Raw genomic sequence first — 20,111 nt, 5'->3', positions numbered from 1 at the left:
ACTTTAGTCAGGTGAACAACTGAGATAATCTATCCACATTAAGAGGTTAGTCATTAATATAATAATAATAATGACAATAATGGCAATAATGACGGCCCGCTTGCATGTTCTACAAAAAAATGTGCTTTGTTGTGTATCTGACGGACAAACACCAAACCAGTTCCACATCACTGAAGTGGCACCATTTTTACAAACTAATTCTGGTTCATCCGCTTCACTCAACGATCCGCTTTCTCCCTTCTCATTCTCCATTGCCGCCATGCGTGTTTGGCCATGTGCATATGAAAACAAAGGCACTGCGCATGCGCAATATTCTATTGCGATATTTCATTTTCTTATCGTTGCCTAACATTGTAGCGGTATTACCGTGAACAGTATAATATGGCCCAGCCCTACCTCGAACCAACCTGAGTAAGAGTCAACTACAACTAGGTGATGTTGACCATTCCACTCAAAGATGTCAGTGGCGACTGTTGACCAGGGTAAGTCCGGCACTGGATGTAGCTTGCTCTTGCTCTATATCTTCAGTCATTGTGGGCCAAAACACGATACCACGGGCCCTGTGTTTAGTAGCTTCTGTGCCTGGGTGCCCTCTGTGGAGGATGGCAATATAATCCTTTTGCAAAGACTTTGGGATCACTGTCTTCGGGCCTTTCATGACAATGCCATCTTCTAGGGTGAGTTCATCTCGATATGGGTGGTATTGACAAATTTCTGTGGGCAGCTGAGTTTGTCTGCAAGGCCAGCCTCTCATTGTGACAGTGCTCAGTTTCTGTAGCTCTGGATCAGAGGCAGTGTGTTCCTTCAGCTGGGTCAACCTAGAAGAAGAGTTTTGTTGGATCGACATGATCTCGTAGTCTGCTGTTTCATCACTGTGCTGATCTGTCGAGGTTGTGGGAGCACAGGACAAAGTGTCGGCGAGGTACATCTGTGAGCCTTTTTTGTACACCATCTGAAAGTTGTACCTCTGCAGTCTGAGCATCATGCGCTGCAGTCTGGCTGGAGCTGAGTGTATGGGCTTGTTCAGGATAGTGACTAACGGCTGGTGATCGGTTTCGATTAGGATTTGCTTTCCATAGATGTAATCATTGAACTTGGAACATGCAAATACAACTGCAAGAAGTTCCTTCTCGATCTGCGCATAGCGCATTTCGGTCTGCGTCAGAGTACGAGAGGAGTAGGCGATTGAGGCACCTTCCTGGAGGCATGCAGCCCCGAGTCCATACTGCGAGGCATCACAGCGTGACGGGTTTCTGGACGTCGTAGTAGCTGATAGTGGGTGGACTAGTTAGGCTCTGTTCTAAAGCATCGAATGCATCCTGATGCTGCTTCAGCCAGCACCACTGAATGTCTTTGCACGTTAGCTCCCGAAGTGGGGCTGAGAGCTCACTGAAATTAGGAATGAACATTCCTAGGTAATTAATCATCCCTAAGAAGCGTTGGAGAGCTGTGATGTTTTCAGGTGTGAGCATCTCCTTAATTGCTTTAGTCTTTGCTGGGTCAGGCCTTAAGCCCTTGTTTGTGAAGATGTGACCAACATAACAGACTTCTTTGAGACGGAATTTGCACTTTAGGGGGTTGAGTCTCAGCTTGACTTCAGTACCTTTCTGAGATTCACTTCATGCTCTTTCATATCTGTTCCGCCGATGATTATGTCGTTGACGATGACAGCACAGGGGTATCCAGCAAAGATCTGCTCCATTGCACGCTGGAACACCTCACTGGCTGAATTTATTCCATACGGCATTCTGAGAAAGCGGAATCTGCCAAACGGAGAGCTGAAAGTCGTGAGCATGGATGATTTGTGGTCAAGCGTTATCTGCCAAAAGGAGCATTTCGCATCCAGGATAGAAAAGACTTTGGAGTTAGGCATTTGGGCGGCTACCTCCTCTATAGTACGCATAGGGTGATGCGGGCGTTTCAGCGCTTTGTTTAGATCTCTTGGATTGATGCAGAGTCTGATGTCATCTGAATTTTTTTTGTGGGTTGCCACCATAGACGACACCCATTCTGTTGGCTCAGTGACAGGGGTGATCACACCCAACTCGACCATGCGGGTTAATTCTGCTTTAACCTTGTCTTGCATTGGAACTGGTATTTTGCGTGCAGGCTTTACTACTGGTGTGACTTCTGGGTCTATTTTCATGGAATAGGTAACCGGAAGCTTACCAAGTTTATCTTCGAAGAGATCTGAATACTCTAAGAAGATCTGTACTGAAAAGGTGCTTTCCACATCCTTGGCTACATGGTGGACTTCTTTTTTCAATGTGATTAATTGTAATCGGAGTGAGTCTGGTAAGCCAAGTAGTGGTTGTACGTCCCGTTTCACTACGAAGAACTGCAAAGGGTATTCCCTGCCTGCAGAGTGGCATGAAAGTGTTGCTGTGCCAGCTGTTTGAATTTCCTCACCTCCATATGCCACCAGTTTAGTTTTCTGTGATGGCAGGAGTTTTTCATCTTGTCTCAGATGTTCAAAAAGGTCAGCTGGCATGACATTACATTTGGCGGCAGTGTCCACCTTGAGCTCTATGGGTTTTCCATTAATATGCACCGTGGTGAAAATGTCATTCTTGTATGGAAAGCAGGGATTTATAGTGTCTATATTAATTCCAATCACATAGAACATTTCCTCATCGCTGCTAGGCGCTTGCATCTCAATGTGGTTAACGGGTCTCTTTTTGAATTGCCGTGTTTGTGATGACTTGCAGCATTTCTGGAAGTGATTCCATTTTTGGCACTTATGGCATTGCTGGCCATATGCTGGGCATTTGTCTCTTTTTGCCTCGTGGCTGCCCCCACAGTTGTTGCAGTTTGTTTTTGCGTGAGCGGGCCTCTCTTCTGGTAGTGTTGCATGCCGCTCATTGCCTGTCTTTGTCTTGACTTTGTGTAGACGTTTTTTCTTTATTATGTGATGCAAGGTGTCCACCTTTGCTGCCATTTGTTTTGGAGCTGCTAGAGCTTTTGTATGTTGATCTGTCTGCTCGATTATCTGGCATATTTCAATTGCTTTGCTCAAAGGAAAATCGCTATTGGTTGTCCTAAAAGTTGGTAGAAGTCGCTAAATGACGTCATTGCCTAATTTGCATAATTGGTCATGCTAATGTAATTGTACGTTGTTGGAGAGAGAAATAACATAGTGGAAGAGACATAAAGTGAGTAAAAGACATCCTAAATGCATTTAGAGTTTATTTAGAACTACAAATTAAATTTCTATTAGCAATTATTGTTTTTTTTTCTATGTCACAATTCCAACCCTGCGCCGTCATAAATAAGTCTCCAATAACACCAGAAAAAGTCGCCAGATTTGTTGCTAGTTGCTAAGGGGGTCTGAAAACTTGCTAAATATAGTGACAAAGTCACTAAGTTGGCAACACTGGGGGGGGGGGGTCTCACCTTCGCGCTTTCTCACTGCGTGCGTGCGCAGCGTACTACTCGGAACAGGTATATGAAAGCAGCATTAACGAACAATATTAGTCAGATGTTCTACAATGACTGAAAGGCACAGACAGTTATTTTTGCAGGTTTTTCGACTGTAATTTTAAATCAGAATTTACTTGACAGGTTAGGCACAAAATCTGGGATTTAGTCTGCATTTGGTCTTATTCAGTGTCAGGCACAAAAGCATTAGTTTATTTTGTGTGTGTTTGTTTTCCAACAACCTGTCCAATCTGTACCCCACTGTCATCAATGCTAACATTCACACCTACTGTCAGTTTAGAATCACCAGTTAACCTAACTTCATGCATGCCTTTGGGTTGTGGGAGGAAACCTCTCAGACACATGCGAACACCACACAGAAAACCCTGACTTTACACCCATGAACTACTTGCAAGAGGCAAGAGGTACTAAGTACTAATTACCAACACCATGCTGTCCCATATGTAGATTAGATATGTTAGTCCAAAGTGTGCCTGAGAAAAAACAAATTACACAGTTACGCTAACACAAATTTTGCTTTTGAAAACTAGAAAGATAGCGACTAAACATAATAAATACACATTAATTGTTTATTGCCAAGTTTAATGTTTATTCAATACCAACAGGCAGTACATTTATGTATTTCAAGACTACAAGCAATGAACAGCTACTAGTGGATCTAAGCACCACATGTAATAATTATATACATTCAATCACAAGGATAAAGAAAGACAAATCAAATAATAATCCTATTCATACAGACATCCTAGAGCTTAAATTGGTCTGTAATGAGGTTGCCACCTCCACTGAAACTCACACTTAGTGACTTACTGTTAAATAATTGCATGTATTTACTGCATATAGTAAACAACCAAATAATAAATCATCAAAGTGTAATGCATCAGTCTGGAACACAGTAAAGTTTATATCCTAATAGACCCTACCTAAAATCACAAAGTTAAAACTGGTTCAGGGTTTTCTGCATTCTCTATTAGTTTATTGGTGTCAAGCACATCAGGTTGCGATCGTTCACCATTGAAGTACAGTGGATTTTCAAATGTGGGGAAGGGACCAGGAGACTTCTTGTAGAGGAAAAATGCAATGACTACCAGTGTGGAAGTGATCGTAATCACCAGTACAACTACCACAGTAGTGTGGACACGAGTTTGATGATCTTGATCTCCATTAGATCCTGCAGGTTTAAGCAAGCAAGTTCAGATTTTAAAACATGATTTAAATTTTCACAAATTTTCACTAAATTTTTAGTAGTATTGTAGTATTGTTCAAGTAGTATTGTTATATAATTAAACAACACAGAGGCATATAAAGACAGAACTTACCATCTTTTGATCCTGAAGTTTGAGGCATCACTAGTGGCAAAAAAACAAAGGAAAAGAAAGAAAGAAATGGTAAAAACGCAAACATATAGGTTTATTAGCTCTCTCTTTCCTGTAAACCATAAAACGTTCAGCATTAATGTAAAGTAAGATGTAAGCTATCCAATGGTAGATGGCATCTGTGTGGTGTACTAACAAGCTGCTTAGTAACACGTGTAATGAGTATTATTAATTATAAATTATTATAGTTGTGCATTTGTTAATATTTTTTTTCGATAAATAATTGGATATAATTACTTCACATTGACACAATTATTTTACCTTTGGCTGTTTTACAGATATATGGTCTGTCGTGCCATCTGCGACCCGAGTTCCAAGTCCCATCTGAGGTTTGGATTGCTCCATAATCAGAATCCGGCTCATCTTGAGCCCAGTTAGCGAAGTCCAAAATAGTTCTATCCAACCAAAGCCATGTCCCTAGGGGCAAACAGAAATGTATTCCTTTTTTCACTTTGCTAACTTACCAATACCCCACTGAATGTGGCTACACAGTTGCTGACAAGAAAGACATGATAAACAGTACTGATTTAGTGGTGATTTGAGGTTATAGTTTGTTTCTTCAATTAAGTCAATAAATTGTTAATATGGTTTCATTAAATAGTTTTTCTATAAACACTAAAAGATTACACTTATTGTGGCCATACCTTTATGAGTTTTAAACAGACCAATCCAGAAAGAGTTGTGTCTGTCTTTGAAATTTGTCACAATGCCTTTGATGAATTCTTGCTCGGAGGGATCTTCAATGCTAGCCAACACTCCACCTTAAAAACAAAAATTGACTGGTTGTAACAATGTTGAAAACACATATTAGGCTTAATCTTAACACCAAATATTTACTGTATAGTGATTCTAAAATTATTCAGCATGTATCTTACCATGCCTTACACAGCTGCTAGCTGCATCTGCCCATTCAATTTCATCTTGGATAAACAAATAACAATAACCCCTATATGGCAGCCATGTGTAGCTCTGTTGGTACTCTAGATCTGTATCTTCAGGACAATTTCCAGGAAATATTGTAGACTCAGTTGGTGCCACTTCTGTGAAGAATAGAAGCAATAATGCTCAATGAATCACAAAATGTTTTACTGTGACTTGGTCAAACGGTTATCTCCTGGGATCAAAATGTTCTGCGATGTCTGTTACTGTAAATTAATGTAAATAATAAAAGAAAAACACTTGAGCTGACCAACAGCCAGCTAAGAAAAAAAAACCTCTGAAATAGCTTATTTAATGGACAGTAATGGGTCTCAAACACTCACAGGCTATCAAAGTTCTGTTCTCGTTACTCTCACATGATCAGAACACAGAGCACTGAAAATCCTGCCTCTTACTTTTAACTACATCCTTCTAAAGACATTAATAAGCAGAGATTGCTTGACATTGGCCAGTTACCTAGCAGTTGCCAATTTAGTAATATCTAATATAGACGTTAAGAGGTATAATCAAGATGCCAAAGATGTAGGAAAAAATCATTAACTTGTTAAAACATACCTGTAGACTGCATACAGGCACTTTTTATGGTCACATTGCAGAAAGCGGTCCTCCATTTTCCATCCACATCTACATACACACAAGGTTTGTCCCTGCTTGGTTCAAATTCAGCCCAGCCAGCATTGTTCAGATGCCAACCATCAATATATTTAAAATAACCTCTAGTCTGAAAAGAAACATGGATCACATGTTGTCAAATCAATAGTTTTGTGGGGGATGTTTTCTGTCTGTCAAAACTGCTTCTGCCAATATGTGTTATATAGATTACAAATTTAGATTTTATTAAGAAGTCAGCAACCTTGCACCATATGCCATTTGTCATGATTTTCCAAAATAAGTCATTTAATAACTTTATCGCATCTTGTTTTATACATAACCAAAGAACCCTGTATAACTCTTATTTTCAAGTGTCCTGTATGTTTAATCATTTTATAGTACTTTTTATAGTTTTTATAGTAATTTTGGATAGTTGCAGCCTTGTACCTGCTGTTTGTTAAGTCCAATCCAAAGAGGAGTATTGAGTTTTATAGCCATTAGCTCAGCATATGCCTGTGTCCAGTCATTTCGCAGGCTGGCCAAGTTGGCTTTATCAGCTTTACAACGTTTCTGAGCATCATCCCAGGTCAGATTTTGAGTAATAATCTTGATGCTGTCATTTCCCAGAGTCTCATAGATATTATAATCTATGGTTTCAGGTGGTGCTTTCATGTTTGGATCTGTTAAGAGCAAAAAATAAAATTAGACATGAGATTAATTTACATTTTTTGCACCACTGCAAACATTATAACTATCAACAGGACTTTTTATTTATTTTGTTGTGCATTATTTGCAAATTTGTTCCCCATAGCAGGCCAAACACATTGATATGAGTGAGCTACCACTGGAATGCAGTTGTACAACAACAATTTAACGTCTTAAGATCCACCAGATCTCCAACGACTTCATTATGGGTTAGATGTTAGATAAATGTAAATATAATAATAGAATTAAGGCTTATGTTTGAAATGAAGCTCTTTTTGAGTTTGGATCAAATGCTACTTAACCCTACCCCTAAATGGCGAGACTGCAGGAGAACAAAATATTTTATGAATTATGTTTAGCCTCTGAAAATGTCTACTCCAAAGAGATGGACTCACCAAGATTCCGTTGACATATATATCCATTGGTGTCATTGCAAGACCTTGTTGTCCATTTACCAATCCCAAAAACAGGATTTCCGTTCATTACAACACATTCATCCTGGGTAAGAATGGTAAGTGATCATGATTTTAAAATCTCTTTTTTTTAAATGTGCAATTAATAAAGATTACTTGTTGCATACAAGCAGTGGTGACATGCTTAAACTAATATTGAAAATCATTACCTCATTCCATCTTTTATAAAAGGTGCCAGGATGACGATGATGTCGCTGCAATCAAAATGATCATTATTAATATTTCATTAACATTTCTATTCCTGGGAGAAGAAAAACTTTTGGTTGGAGTTTGACATTGACCTCTGACCAAGCCCAGCATCACTGGACACATCTATAACCACACCTACCTGTCAGATCACAACGCATAGCTCAAACTATGTTTACCTCATTCCATCTCGGATACATCATCCCAAAAGGTTGTTCACGTCTCTAAAATCAAAATTTGCTAGTGTAAATATTTCTTTAAAATTTCAGTGAAAAATAAAATGCTGGTCAGAGCTGGACACTAAATTCTGTGTAGTTCAATTAAATCATAGCATCACTGAATATATATCTGTAACTCGACAAGAAATGCGCATTGGCGACTGCTGCTGTGATTTGGTGCTATATAAATGAAATTTAATTTAATTTAATTGAAAATGTGAAATCATGATACAAAAGCAAGCTGTAAAATAACAATACAGCTACTGATAGTTGTACAAAGGATTAGCTTCACATTACACCTGTATGAGATTGAATGAACTCACAGAATAGCCCCAGTTGGTGTATTGCCTTTTTTTCCCATCGGTCCAGAAAAATCCCTCTTGGCTTATAGCATTCAAACCAATCCACAGGTCTGTAGATGCTGTATGAACCATTCTGGTGATCAAAAATGCTGAAAATTGAAAATACAGACACAAGATATTAAATGTAGGTTTCTGGTTTCTTTTCCATTTTTGGTAAAGTATTCACATCTTCATAAGCTGTATGATATGTTTAACTCTTTCCTCCATAATGACCTCCTCTGTGCCCTTAATGAGGAGTTTTGAAACCTTAATATACACCGATAAAAATGTGGTTTGACAGCCATTTGAATGGGCTTTAGGTTTTTCCAAACTTAGCCCTAGTAATATGTAGCCCTAAGTACAGACAGAGATCAACCACACTAACTTCAGAAGCACACCCAGTAATTTTGTTCTGGAAGCAGACCTAAAATATAACAGAAACCATTGAGTCCAGAAAAGAGAAACGGGGGATGCACCTAGTAGGTATTTAAGGGGGAAAGAGTTAAAGTTTAAATCCAAAGTTTAAATCCAAATCTGAATAAAACATAATTAGAACTAACCTTGCACACTTCTTGTAGGTATAGAGACTAAATTGCCCCCCACATCAATGCATTTTGACCGTGCATATTCCCAGGTGATCTGCCTTTCGTTAAAGATGTTGTAACACTGCAGAAAAGAAATGTAATTATTATTATAAGAGTTAGGTGAAATATTTCACCACTGAAACCTGTGTATTTTAGATGATCTCATTTATAATTAGTACTGAATGAAGTACACAGATGGAGGGGTCAAAATTTGCTGACTTTTTTTTAATGCCACTCCACATTTGACAAACGTCTTTCTGCTTCCTTGATTCTCCTTCATTTGTGTTTTATTTAGTGATTTATTACATTTTGAAGAATCAACTTGACATTTGAAGCCAAATAAAGGCTCAATGTAAAATTTGATGGTGGGCCTCTGCTGTAATGTTGTCATTTTAAAAACTTCTCTGAAATAAAGGTTTAAAAGTCTGACCTTTGTGCCAAATTTCATCCATCTGTTTGGGCAGCCACCTGTTGGAGCAACTGTTGGGGCCGCGGTGGTGTTGGTTGGCAATGTCCTTCCTCGCTTGCAAATAAATGAAAGCTCTCTTCCACAATTAGAAGTCCTCCAGAAGCCTATAAGATCAATCAATTATTTTAATCCAGACATCGTGTCTAGATTTGATCATTTTTCAATTCAAGCGTTCAGAGCATTTTTACTCACCCATGTGATAAGACATAAAAACACAGTTTTGATCAAAGCCACTAGTGCTGGGTTGATCTTCATCCCATCTTCGAAATGACACCGGAGTACCATCCATCCACCTTAATGTAGAGCATTATAGTTAAATTTTTAATTGGATCATATGAAAATATTCATAATTTGATGTTAGACTTTTTTGTATTATGGTGTCACTATTTCTATTCCATAATAAATAAACAAACATGTGACAACATGGATTCAGTTCACTGATGACTGAAAAAGAAAAATCTTCTTTAGATCAAATGACAGGTCTTTTGAACTGATATCTGAAACTTAACCAGTAAAAAAAGGAAATGTACCTCATTACAAATCTAATAGGAAATGCACTTCTTATCAATGATCATGAGTCGGCCTAAAATCTCCCTTTTCCCCTTATGGCATTAATGATTACTCACCAAGCTGACCCATCAAGATCCACAGACAAACCTATATAATAACGCCCATAGCTTCTGGATATCTGTAGACACACACATAAATATGCACAATTATCTCTAGTGTGTGTCACATTCTAATGTTTTCGGCCTGCTCTAATATATTAATAAAACAAAACAAAAAAGTACAAATTAAATACATAGATATTTACCTGTTTCCATAGGAAAACATTTTCCTCTTTACTGGTTATAGATACTATGTCACTGTGCCTCTGCTGACAGAAGTGACGAGCATCTTCCATGGACATTGACATTTTGCTAATAAAATACTGATTCCCTCTCCGCTCCAGCCAACCATCCGAAGTGGTATTGAATTCTGTAAAAGTTTAGAAATACATTGATAGACTTGTCAGTGTTCTACCGTATCTTTTGGTCAGATCTGTTTGTCCAAGGAGACCCAACGTTAAAAAAGAGCAACTAAAACACCTGGTGGCCACATCAGACTTTTGAAGAGGGCTGAAGGTACACAATGAATAAAAAGGTATAAAATGTAAAATCTATCCCATTGATATTCAGATCATCCCAAATATTTTTCAACTAAAATTTATTTTTATTCATTAATTTCTTCAGTGATGTCATTATCAGAGGTGGAGCAAGTAAAGTACAAGCATTCTTTACCTAAGTAGAAGTACAGATATATTTGTTTAAAAAAAGGTACTAATTCAATACTAATTCAAGTTCATTACACACTCACTCAATTATACCATCTATTTTTTATGCAAAGGTAACTGAACCTTGTCCTGTATTAATGTCATTCTAAAATAATATTATTGTTACATGAGAACACAAATGGTATTCCAATCTAAATCTAAACCTAATGAATGAACTTTGCTTAAATCTGTTATGTAGGACACAAGTAGTTTAAAAACATTTTTTAAAATAACCATTTTTAGTTGTCCACATAGTAGAGCGTGACTTTGCCTCCACACCGCCACCAAATAATTTTTAATGTGTTCTCCAGTAGATTTTCTTAGTGTGCAGGTTTTGATCACTTCATCACTTTGTGGGTTTACAAAACTGAATTCAACATGATGTATGCAGATGTTTCACAGCTATACTAACAGTATACTGTATATTGTCCTTATACTAGACCTTTAAAGTTGGTAAAAAGGTGGATGCTTAATCTAAGCATCACATGCTTAAATTCAAATTAATATACTACATTTACATAACACTGATCATGAGCACCACAATATGAAAATGGATAGAAATTATCAAAACACATCATATACAAATCCAATATGTAAAAATGCTGATGATTACATGTAATCAGTTTATGAAGTGTCACTAAGCAGTCCTTATCTTTAAATATAACCTCTCTTTTTCCTCCTTAGTTTTTTTCTATATTGGTCTCATGCTCTATAAAAATACTGTTTATAATTTATAGTATAAGTTTGTTTATTTGAAAGGTAACAATGAAAATGATTTATCAGACTGCTTTGGGAAATTGCAAGTTTGAGCTACAATGCGAAACCACCAAAAAGGATGAAGCTGTACTCGGGCAGATCTGCAATCCAGGTGTTGTAGTGCATATGTGTTATTCACCCAGGTTATGTTCGAGGTTAATTCATGTAAACTTACCCACCACAGTATTATTCGAAGGTAGTTTTGGAGTCACTCCTGCAAGAACACAGACAGAAGTCCATTTTATTCAAAGGAAAGGAAAGCAACAGTAAACATGTGGTGGCACAGTGTAGTCTACACTGCAGTATACTGTAATGCAGTCATTATTTTTAGTCCGAAATGTGTTTCAACAATAGTGACAATTTCTCCAATCATATACACTAAAATTACATAATATTGTGAATATTAACAATAATCTCTTCACCCCCGAAGACAGAAAAGAACATGCATATGAAAGTTAGTTAAAAAATGTTCCAGCACTGAGACTGGTCAGCATTCAGTCAACTATACCTGCACGGATCTGACACAACCAGTCATTGTAACTGTCACAGTTCAAATCATTCCAAGAACCTTCGTCATCCCAGTTATGTATCACAAACTCAGCACAAGATTCTGCATTGTTGAAATTGTTTGGTTCTCCTTCCTGCCAGTGCTGGAAATCTAGCTGTTAACAATAAGAAACAACAACATTATGTTGAGTAATTGTAAATATTTTATTAAAATAACATTTAATGATTTAATGACAAAAAAACAAAAGAACAACAAGAACAGAATGCCATTAACTTACTGGGCTTCCATCAGACCAGGCATAACCAGTGCTTGTTTCAGGAATGTGAAGTCCAATCCAGGCTTTTCCACCTCTGCTGTACAAAAAAAGAAACGACACTCTCACTGTCTTCTAAAGTACTAAAACAAACATTTTTAGCTACATTAGCAGTTAGCTGATGGTGTCAGTCTCATCAGAGAAGCAGCTAAAACATGTCCATACGTTTTCACCCTACAGGCAAGATATGGTACTTCAGGTGATGAAAGTCGAAAATATGGTGCATCTGAATTTGCTACTGCATAGAACACAGGCCAGATAAGTAGGTGTGACATTTACTACTATATGAATGCTTTTTTTCAGTAGGTTAAAACACCAACATGGTGTGTTGTGTGAATGTGAAACATATTTGCCAGAATGCTGAATATTTTTAAACAGGATTATTTTACGTAGACGATCATTGTCTAGAGTTTGATCTTATGTTAGGATAAACTAATGGTTGTATGATTTAGACTGGAAAATAATTGACAGAAGATATTATAAACAGTAGTTGTTATTGTAGACTGAGTCATGCTGTACCTGAACAGTCGTAGCTCAGCAGAACTGTGGATGCTAAGCAGATCTCCTCCAATGGCCCTGCAGTAATCCCTGGCCTCAAACCAAGTCTTTTCTTCTGCGCGAGGACCTGTAAAAAACTTCAAACGCAAGACAACAACTCTGTAAATTTCTCAACCGCAGATAGTTCATGCATTGAAGGTCATTGAATTTAATTTAATTTTGTGAGCACAACACTGAATGGAGTCCTGAGGAATAAGGAGAAATAGAATGCAAAACACAAAGAACAAGTCCCCATCGTAATGAATGAAGAGATTCTTAAAACTGACAGGTTGCTAGTGTATCATAGGACTAACACACAGAGACCCACTTACACTCACATTCATACTTATAGCATATTTTGGCTGACATCGCATTGCTGTAAAGTGCCAGTGCTAAATACTCCACAATAGACAAAGTTTCTTTGAGTTCACTCAAGGCTGACCGAAGGTTGTACCTTAGCGCACATAGCTCTCGTTCCCACTCGAGTCCAACCCTCTGGACATTTAGGAGGAGCTACAGTTGGTGGTGGAGCAGTTGGAACCATCCCCTCTGCCATGTACTTGCAGATATATTTTTCTTTGTTGGTGCAGGGAAGCAGGTCCCAAAGTCCAGCCAAAACCCCAGTTGTCATGGCAACACAGCCCTGCTGGTAACCTTAGGGCATTGAGGAAAGCAATAGTCATGTGCAACTTATTGGGCTGCAGTTTATTCCCGATATTTAAGTACAGAAATTCAGATGCATCCATACCTGGCATTTGACTATTCCAGTGAGTGAACCTTACTGTGGGTGAGTTGGTCCACTCAAAAACATCAATATTTTTTTGATTTGAGAGCCCTATCCAGAAGTGTTTCTCTGGTCTCAACCCCACCAAGCTGACAAGGAAGGCATTATCCACCCTGCAAAAATGTATACAATTCATAGATTTCTTGTCATTTTTAATATACCGTGCAGCACATGCATCTGCATGCATGTTTGTGGATTTCCCAAAGAAGTCGTTATGTGATTTATAACAAAAATGAACTGGTTGTTTTCTTACCCATTTGAAACATCAGCTAAGTATGAGTTTGAACTCTTGCAGTCTTCACTAGCTTGACTGAAAGTCTTTGTCTCAGTGCCTACAAAGTAGCAGTAGGAGCCATGTTTTTTCCATCCCTATAAGAGAGTAAACACATCACAACTGAGGAGTACATTAAAATTTCATTTATCTATTTTTAATCTATTTTTTTAGAATGTACTACTGTTTTTACAAAGTGAAATTTGAACCTTAATCATGCTTTGTTATTACTCACAGCTTTACATCCGATGTCTATATCTGGTTCACTTCCAGTGCTTTCAGTGGAACTTTGCTTCATACAGATAAAGCCATGTTGCTCATCACATGACCGATCTGCCCAGTTCCCGTTCTGCAAGAACAAAAGCATTGTAAACACTTGATTTGTGGGCTGGATTGCTGAATGGATAAAATGCAAATATTTAAAGCACTGTAATTACAGTTACTCCAAGGTGCTTTGGTATATTTCTCAAAATACTAAGCACTCAAAGTGCTTATATGTGCAGTAAAACACTATCACATCCAAAAAGCCTGTAACGTGCCCAAAACCTTCAAATCATGAAATGTTTTAAAGTTTAGATATTTCGTAAGAATGACACATGGCTATAGAAGTAAATTCATTGCCTTCTAATTCTAAAGGAGTCTTGCCCTGTTTTCTCTCACAGTGAATCTATTTTACCAGTCTACCACACCTAAGATACAGATTTCATAACATTCAACTTTGTAAACCAGTGTGGAAACTATGAAGAAAAATGTCGGAAGAAAATATTCTGCAGCACACAACTAAGTTAAAACGGTAGAAAAATGTGTAAAATATCAGTATTGTAAAACATGTACTCTAAAAACAGCACAAAAAATACAGTTTAATATTTCTTACAAAACTTTTTCTTGAAGATCGATACATCAAGGGTAGTGGATTATGCTTCCTCCATGCATGATTTGTCTAGCTAAACATATATAGATGAATAAATATGCACAAGGTCTTACCTCTCCCCTGATGAGAACACAGTTATCTCCATCAGTGGAGACTCCTGGTTTTCCATATTCCCAGCTGGTGAAGGACACATGAGAGTGGTCACTCCAATCAAACAGTCCCTCTGTCCTAATGTCATTCAGTCCAATCCAAAGCTCATCAGTGGATGCTACAGAAAAATAATGGACCAAATATCAGCCAGAAGCTCAAATTTCCCCATTACACTGAAAATTACTTGTACAGTTCATAGACTGGTAAAGAGCGAGAGGCATTGTCTGGATTGTACTTTAACAGCTCACACATGCGTGGAAATATTTGACATAGACTCGCAGCAAGCTAGAGCTGAATGAATGACATGATCTCTATTGTCACTCCTAAATGTACAGTCATGCTGCCAGTTATTATGTGTAAAGTGTGCATGTCATTCTCATCTGTTAAGGCTTTCTTAATAATTAGTCTTTTATACAAAATTCAGTATTTTTTTATTATTTGCCAGAGTAAAAACAATTATGATATAGAGATGAATACAGCACTATCTCAGAGATATTACGAAGTGAAACTGTTATTCATATATTATTGAGTGCTTACTCGCTTTGTACTCACTGGCTGTTTATGTATTAGTAAACATTTTGGTTTTGATTAAAGACAAACTTGAATAAACTCAGTAGGTGTAAATAGAAACTGGATTAGGTGGAATACACATTTTGATTAGGTTTAGGTGAGATAGACAGTTTAGTTAGAGTTTAAAAAAAAACACGATTTAAATTAAATGCAAATAAAGATGTTGTGACCTAAGCCTGTGTACTTTTTTTAAACCACAAAATATCCCTAAAGTTTACCATATCCTGCCACAACAATAAAGAGTTTAATGATGCTATTAGTGAATTACAAACTGGAAATCTCAGCACATGTGCACCTTGTCAAATGTATGAAATATATTTGCTGTTGGGAATCTGTTTTGTATTAACATTATTTCATGGAGATATGATTGCCACATACCGTATCCAAGCTGAGAGATCACAAAGCTTTGATCCTCCACATTTCGGATGGTCGCTAAGTCGCCGCCTTCTGCACGACAAGCTTTCTGAGCGCCAGACCATGTTTGAGTATTACGCTGAAGATGAAAACAGTGGCCATTGTAGGGAATCCAAGGTGCTGAGCAAAATCCTTGTTCAACTGATGATGAAAAGAACAAATATATAAGAACTTCACTTCTGATGTCCCCCAGAAACTACTGCAATCTAGAGAAATATTCAAATCGCGGTAAAACAGAATAGAATTTTTTTATATACTTTGTGGAGGTGCTGGTGGGACCCCATCTTTGTAGCAGATGTAGCCCATTTTCTTGGTACAGGATGAACTTTGCCAAGAGTGCTCTCCAGCAGTGTCAAGAATTGCACAGTTGTGTCCTGGATTAGGAAGTGGATTCCCTAAATCAAGATAATAATGATGATGGTTAACACTCACACGTGACCCAATCATGCACAATAAAAATTTTAGGAGTACTTTAAATCTTTGAGTAATTTGTAACAATATTGGTAGTATTTAGCATTTAGAAAAACTAACAAAAGAGGGATAGAAAATGAAAATACTGTATTAGTTCAAAAAGATAAAAATGTGTAATAATTAGCAGAAACTTGGAGACATGAATGAATATTTAGTTGTTGTTGTTTTTTTAGGTTTAGACTGTTTTACTTCTTACAATTATGTACATGAATTCTTGAAAAACCTTTTACCCTAAGAGTCTAGTTGTCACAGGAGTTAGGCTAACAGATTATATTTGCTTAACACTGTAATTTTCTGCAACTTTTCAGTTAATTTCCAGATCGCTCAGATGTTTTGAGGATTATTGCTGAAAGTAACTTCGTCCTTGCAGGGAGGACTTACCAGAATCCCATCGCAGATAACGGAAAGGTTTGCCATCAGTCCACTGCCAACCATGTTCTGGGTCCAAAACTAACCCAATCCAAAGTTTTTTTCTCCCTGCTCCCAATAATGCTGTGTGTTCAAGTGTTTATGAGACAGCGGGACAAAAAAAGAAAAGCACTTGTTTTTCTTTCCTGAATTAAAATATCAGCTTTACAATAGTCAGTTGGTAGGAATAAGACAGATAAATACTAAAATATAGTGCAGGTTCATGCAATATCAAAAGTATTTGAAATCCAAAATCTTGATTATTTCATTTAAAATTCAAAAAGCTGCATCTGTTTGAGTTCTGGCAAATATCCACCAGGTGGCACCTCACCTGAGATCAAAGCTTGCTCACTGGGCTCCACAATACTGACCAAGGAGGCAGCCTGCTGTTTACAGCTGGTATCCGCTTGTCCCCAAGTCAGAGATGACTGTATGTTCAACTGGTAATATGCTCCTGTTATGGGATTTTTTCTCCAGTGATCTGTGGCTGTATTTTGACAGAAAAAAAAATGAATTCAAATAATTCTTACATTTTCACTCCAGTGATGTTGAAATTTGACAAACTCACAAGTGGATGGGCAGTATCCCCACTGTTCACGTTCAACTTTTGTTTCAACTGCACACCATGGTCGCTTTGTTGAGGAGTCAAATGTAGTGCAGTCTCCATACCACCGGTCTTTGTAAAGGAAGGGAAACATGCAGATCTTTCCGAATGCATTTCCCTCAATGGTAAATAACTCTGGAGGTGAAAAGAAAAGGATTCAGGTTGGGTCAAGTGGCTATAGACAAATGCACACTTACACATAAAAGCATATGTTTTATACTATACCTCTGTATGTTCTTGTACAAGCACCGCTTGAGGTCCCTGTAATTGTGAACTGGTTATTTGGTCCTGTTGTTTTTGAGAGAGCAATTGTTTCATCAGCTTTCATCTCAATGAATAAATTATTATTTTTGAGGGCGAGCAGAGTTCCATTCCTGCAATCCCACTTTTGCAGGTCGCTCTTTTCATCACAGTCATACAGGCTCACTTCACTCCCTATACTTTTGCCCTGAGCTCCCAGGCATTTTTTAGTTGTGGTAACATAAAGCCGGTCATCAGTCGTCCAGCGTAGGTCAAGGCAGCGGCTATACTTTTTCAGCAAACAAAAACCAGTGGCTTTGTTCATGAGTGAAAATGGGGAATCTGCAAAGGGGAAAGTTTTAAAAAAAAAAAAAGATCAGCCTATTGCACAAAGTTTATTCCAGTATGGATTCAAACAAGCCTTTAATAAAAGCCGTGTTTGAATCAATAAACATCCTAATATATAAATATATTTCCCAAAAAATTGTGGGGTTTCTCAAGGCTTGGTCATGACAAATCGTTAAATCAAATGTTTGAGCTTATACTGTACCATTTGTTGTTGAGCATTGGCATGTTGTGATGAAGAGGCCAAAGACTGCTAGAGATATTCTTGGGAGCATCATTCCTCCAACCAGTCTCAGAGCAGCAGACAATGTCCATGCATTGCAAGCAGAGGACTTATGTGCCTGAACATGAAAAGGAGGCAACCTTAATATCTCTGACATGACTCTGTTTCCCCCCACCCCCCACCCCCCCCTTCATTGAGAAAGTCTCATGTTTCACATTGGCACATTTCAACATTTTGCTACTGGTACATGGGTGGACAGGAAGGAAGGAAGGGCAACATACACAAAAGCACACAAACACACACTCTTTCTGTTAAACTCCAGACACGGCAAAAAGCTGTCCCATTCACTTCCCCTCCATAGGAAGAAAGAAATGCGTAAGAGAATTTGCTAAACATGTTTCATGAATCAGCATTAGTGACCCAGAGAAACAGTAATTCACAAGCTTTGATGCAGTACATATGGATTTATAGTGTTGCCTTTGACATCTTCCTTATGATTAAGTAGGGGTCAGAATCACAAAGTTCCTCACAGTACTACAGTACCATAATACTGTAACAATGTTATCAGGATAAAGGCATTCTGCAATATTCTACACAGCCCAAGATCGTCTACTATCACACTCAGTGATATATTTGTTACAAATTAAGAATATTGCTCTGAAGAGGCAAAAGCAGGAAATGTGCTTCTATTTATTTGTACACGTATATTAAATTCATAATGCATTTTCTGTGTAGAGTTTGCATGTTCACTGCAAGGCTGCCTGGAGTCTCTCCAGGTTTTCTGGCTTTTAAGCCAACAAGTAACGTACCCAATGGCTGTAGGTGCAAATGTGTGCAAGTGAATGGTTACCCTGTGTCTCACCCAATGAAGCTGAGGTGACTGATGCTACCGATGCTATAATTCATAATGTTATGACAGATCCGGAGGGGGGGGGGGGCAACCGCCAATTTGCTTTACCTCCTTAGCTGCAGTCACGCTAATGAAGAAAACACTGTGTGCATCCTGAGTGTAGTAACATAATGTCCTGCTTTACGGTGTAGGCATTCAGATGTTTTTTTTTTTGTTTGGTTTGTTTTGTTTTGTTTTGTTTCCAGTTCTGCCTTAATATCTATCACTGCATTTTGTATTTTCACTTCCCCTTTGGTTATTCTCCTTTTTGTGGTGGCACATTGTGCTGAAGTATGAACCTTTGTTACCACAATGATGTTTTTATGATGCCTGGATGAAGCTGCTACACTAATAAAGCTCGAGCTTTTGTTAAGCAAAAAAGAAAATAATACTTTTTCCAACATATTTAGAAACAAAACTATTATTGTAGGGTCATTCAAAAGAAATACCTTCAAGAATATAAACACAAATACTTTACAACAACATGCAAACTATTGTTTACACAAAAAGCCCAGATTAGACATAAAATATCTAAAATAGAGTGCACGGTTCTGAAAAAAAATCTTTGGAGAAATGAAACTAAGAAAAGAAAAATGCAAAGAAAGAGAAAAACATTAACAATCCGAAAAATTATCCGACAAACATGGTGAAGGCAGTGTTATGGTATCAGCATGTTTGGCTACCAGTGGGACTGGGTAACTGGTGTTTATTGATGATATTAATGCTATTGATGATAGAAGCATCCAGATGAACTCTCTGCTCAGATTTAGCCAAACCCTGGAAAACTGATCGGACAGAGCTTCACAAATGGATAAAGTAAAGCTGTTGGTTATTTAAGATGTTCTTAAATAACCAAGTCAGTCAGCTGATCTAAACTCAACAGAGCATGCTTCTCACAAGCAAGCAGCAACTAATGGTGGCTGCTTTAAAGGCCTGGCAGAGCATTATTAGGGAATAATTACATGTGATGTACAAGGGTAAGAGGTGTGTTATTTCAATTGCTATCCAAGTATAAAAAACAATCCTTATATCCTTATATTAGTTTGTCCAGATTTTCCTGGAGCCGACCCAGTTAGAAGGTCAGATCAGACCCAACAGGCTTGACCATTACAGCTTTTAAACAGG

General features: G+C 37.8%; 1 protein-coding gene across 4 annotated transcripts; it reads right to left on the bottom strand.

Annotated features, from left to right (window-relative positions):
- Nucleotides 1-4,015: 4,015 nt before the first annotated feature.
- LOC148097715 (macrophage mannose receptor 1-like) lies at nucleotides 4,016-18,254 on the bottom strand. Of its 4 annotated transcripts, none has more exons than XM_087831430.1 (32): nucleotides 18,080-18,254; nucleotides 17,515-17,871; nucleotides 17,254-17,424; nucleotides 17,017-17,172; nucleotides 16,659-16,769; nucleotides 16,064-16,201; nucleotides 15,771-15,947; nucleotides 14,786-14,940; nucleotides 14,037-14,150; nucleotides 13,784-13,899; nucleotides 13,495-13,643; nucleotides 13,201-13,400; nucleotides 12,729-12,844; nucleotides 12,174-12,249; nucleotides 11,897-12,050; nucleotides 11,564-11,602; nucleotides 10,135-10,298; nucleotides 9,947-10,008; nucleotides 9,513-9,613; nucleotides 9,282-9,424; nucleotides 8,828-8,933; nucleotides 8,250-8,377; nucleotides 7,888-7,932; nucleotides 7,672-7,716; nucleotides 7,445-7,547; nucleotides 6,792-7,024; nucleotides 6,309-6,474; nucleotides 5,690-5,854; nucleotides 5,459-5,575; nucleotides 5,076-5,231; nucleotides 4,758-4,787; nucleotides 4,016-4,609 (listed from the first exon to the last, which is right to left on the bottom strand). In XM_087831430.1, the coding sequence occupies exons 1-32, from the start codon at nucleotides 18,252-18,254 to the stop codon at nucleotides 4,368-4,370; spliced, it is 4,410 nt and encodes a 1,469-aa protein (XP_087687556.1). In that variant the 3' UTR covers nucleotides 4,016-4,367. The 4 variants fall into 4 exon arrangements, with proteins under 4 accessions (XP_087687556.1, XP_087687557.1, XP_087687558.1 ...); XM_087831431.1 differs by having other exon boundaries at nucleotides 12,174-12,246; nucleotides 18,080-18,205; XM_087831432.1 differs by lacking the exon at nucleotides 7,888-7,932 and having other exon boundaries at nucleotides 18,080-18,205.
- Nucleotides 18,255-20,111: the final 1,857 nt, after the last annotated feature.

Source organism: Neolamprologus brichardi, chromosome 18, assembly GCF_056152115.1.
Source record: "Neolamprologus brichardi isolate AB-2024 chromosome 18, ASM5615211v1, whole genome shotgun sequence".
Classification (NCBI taxonomy): domain Eukaryota; kingdom Metazoa; phylum Chordata; class Actinopteri; order Cichliformes; family Cichlidae; genus Neolamprologus; species Neolamprologus brichardi.
This window is presented reverse-complemented; position numbering and strand designations above follow the sequence as displayed.

What these genes read in the sequence shown, in the direction of transcription:
- LOC148097715 (XM_087831430.1), bottom strand. Translation starts at nt 18,254, where the DNA reads ATGTCAGAGATATTAAGGTTGCCTCCTTTTCATGTTCAGGCACATAAG. An exon ending in GATCTTGATGGGTCAGCTTG is followed by an intron (nt 9,614 to 9,946) that starts GTGAGTAATCAT and finishes CTCTACATTAAG; the next exon opens with GTGGATGGATGGTACTCCGG. An exon ending in TCTGTTTAAAACTCATAAAG is followed by an intron (nt 5,232 to 5,458) that starts GTATGGCCACAA and finishes GTTTGCCCCTAG; the next exon opens with GGACATGGCTTTGGTTGGAT.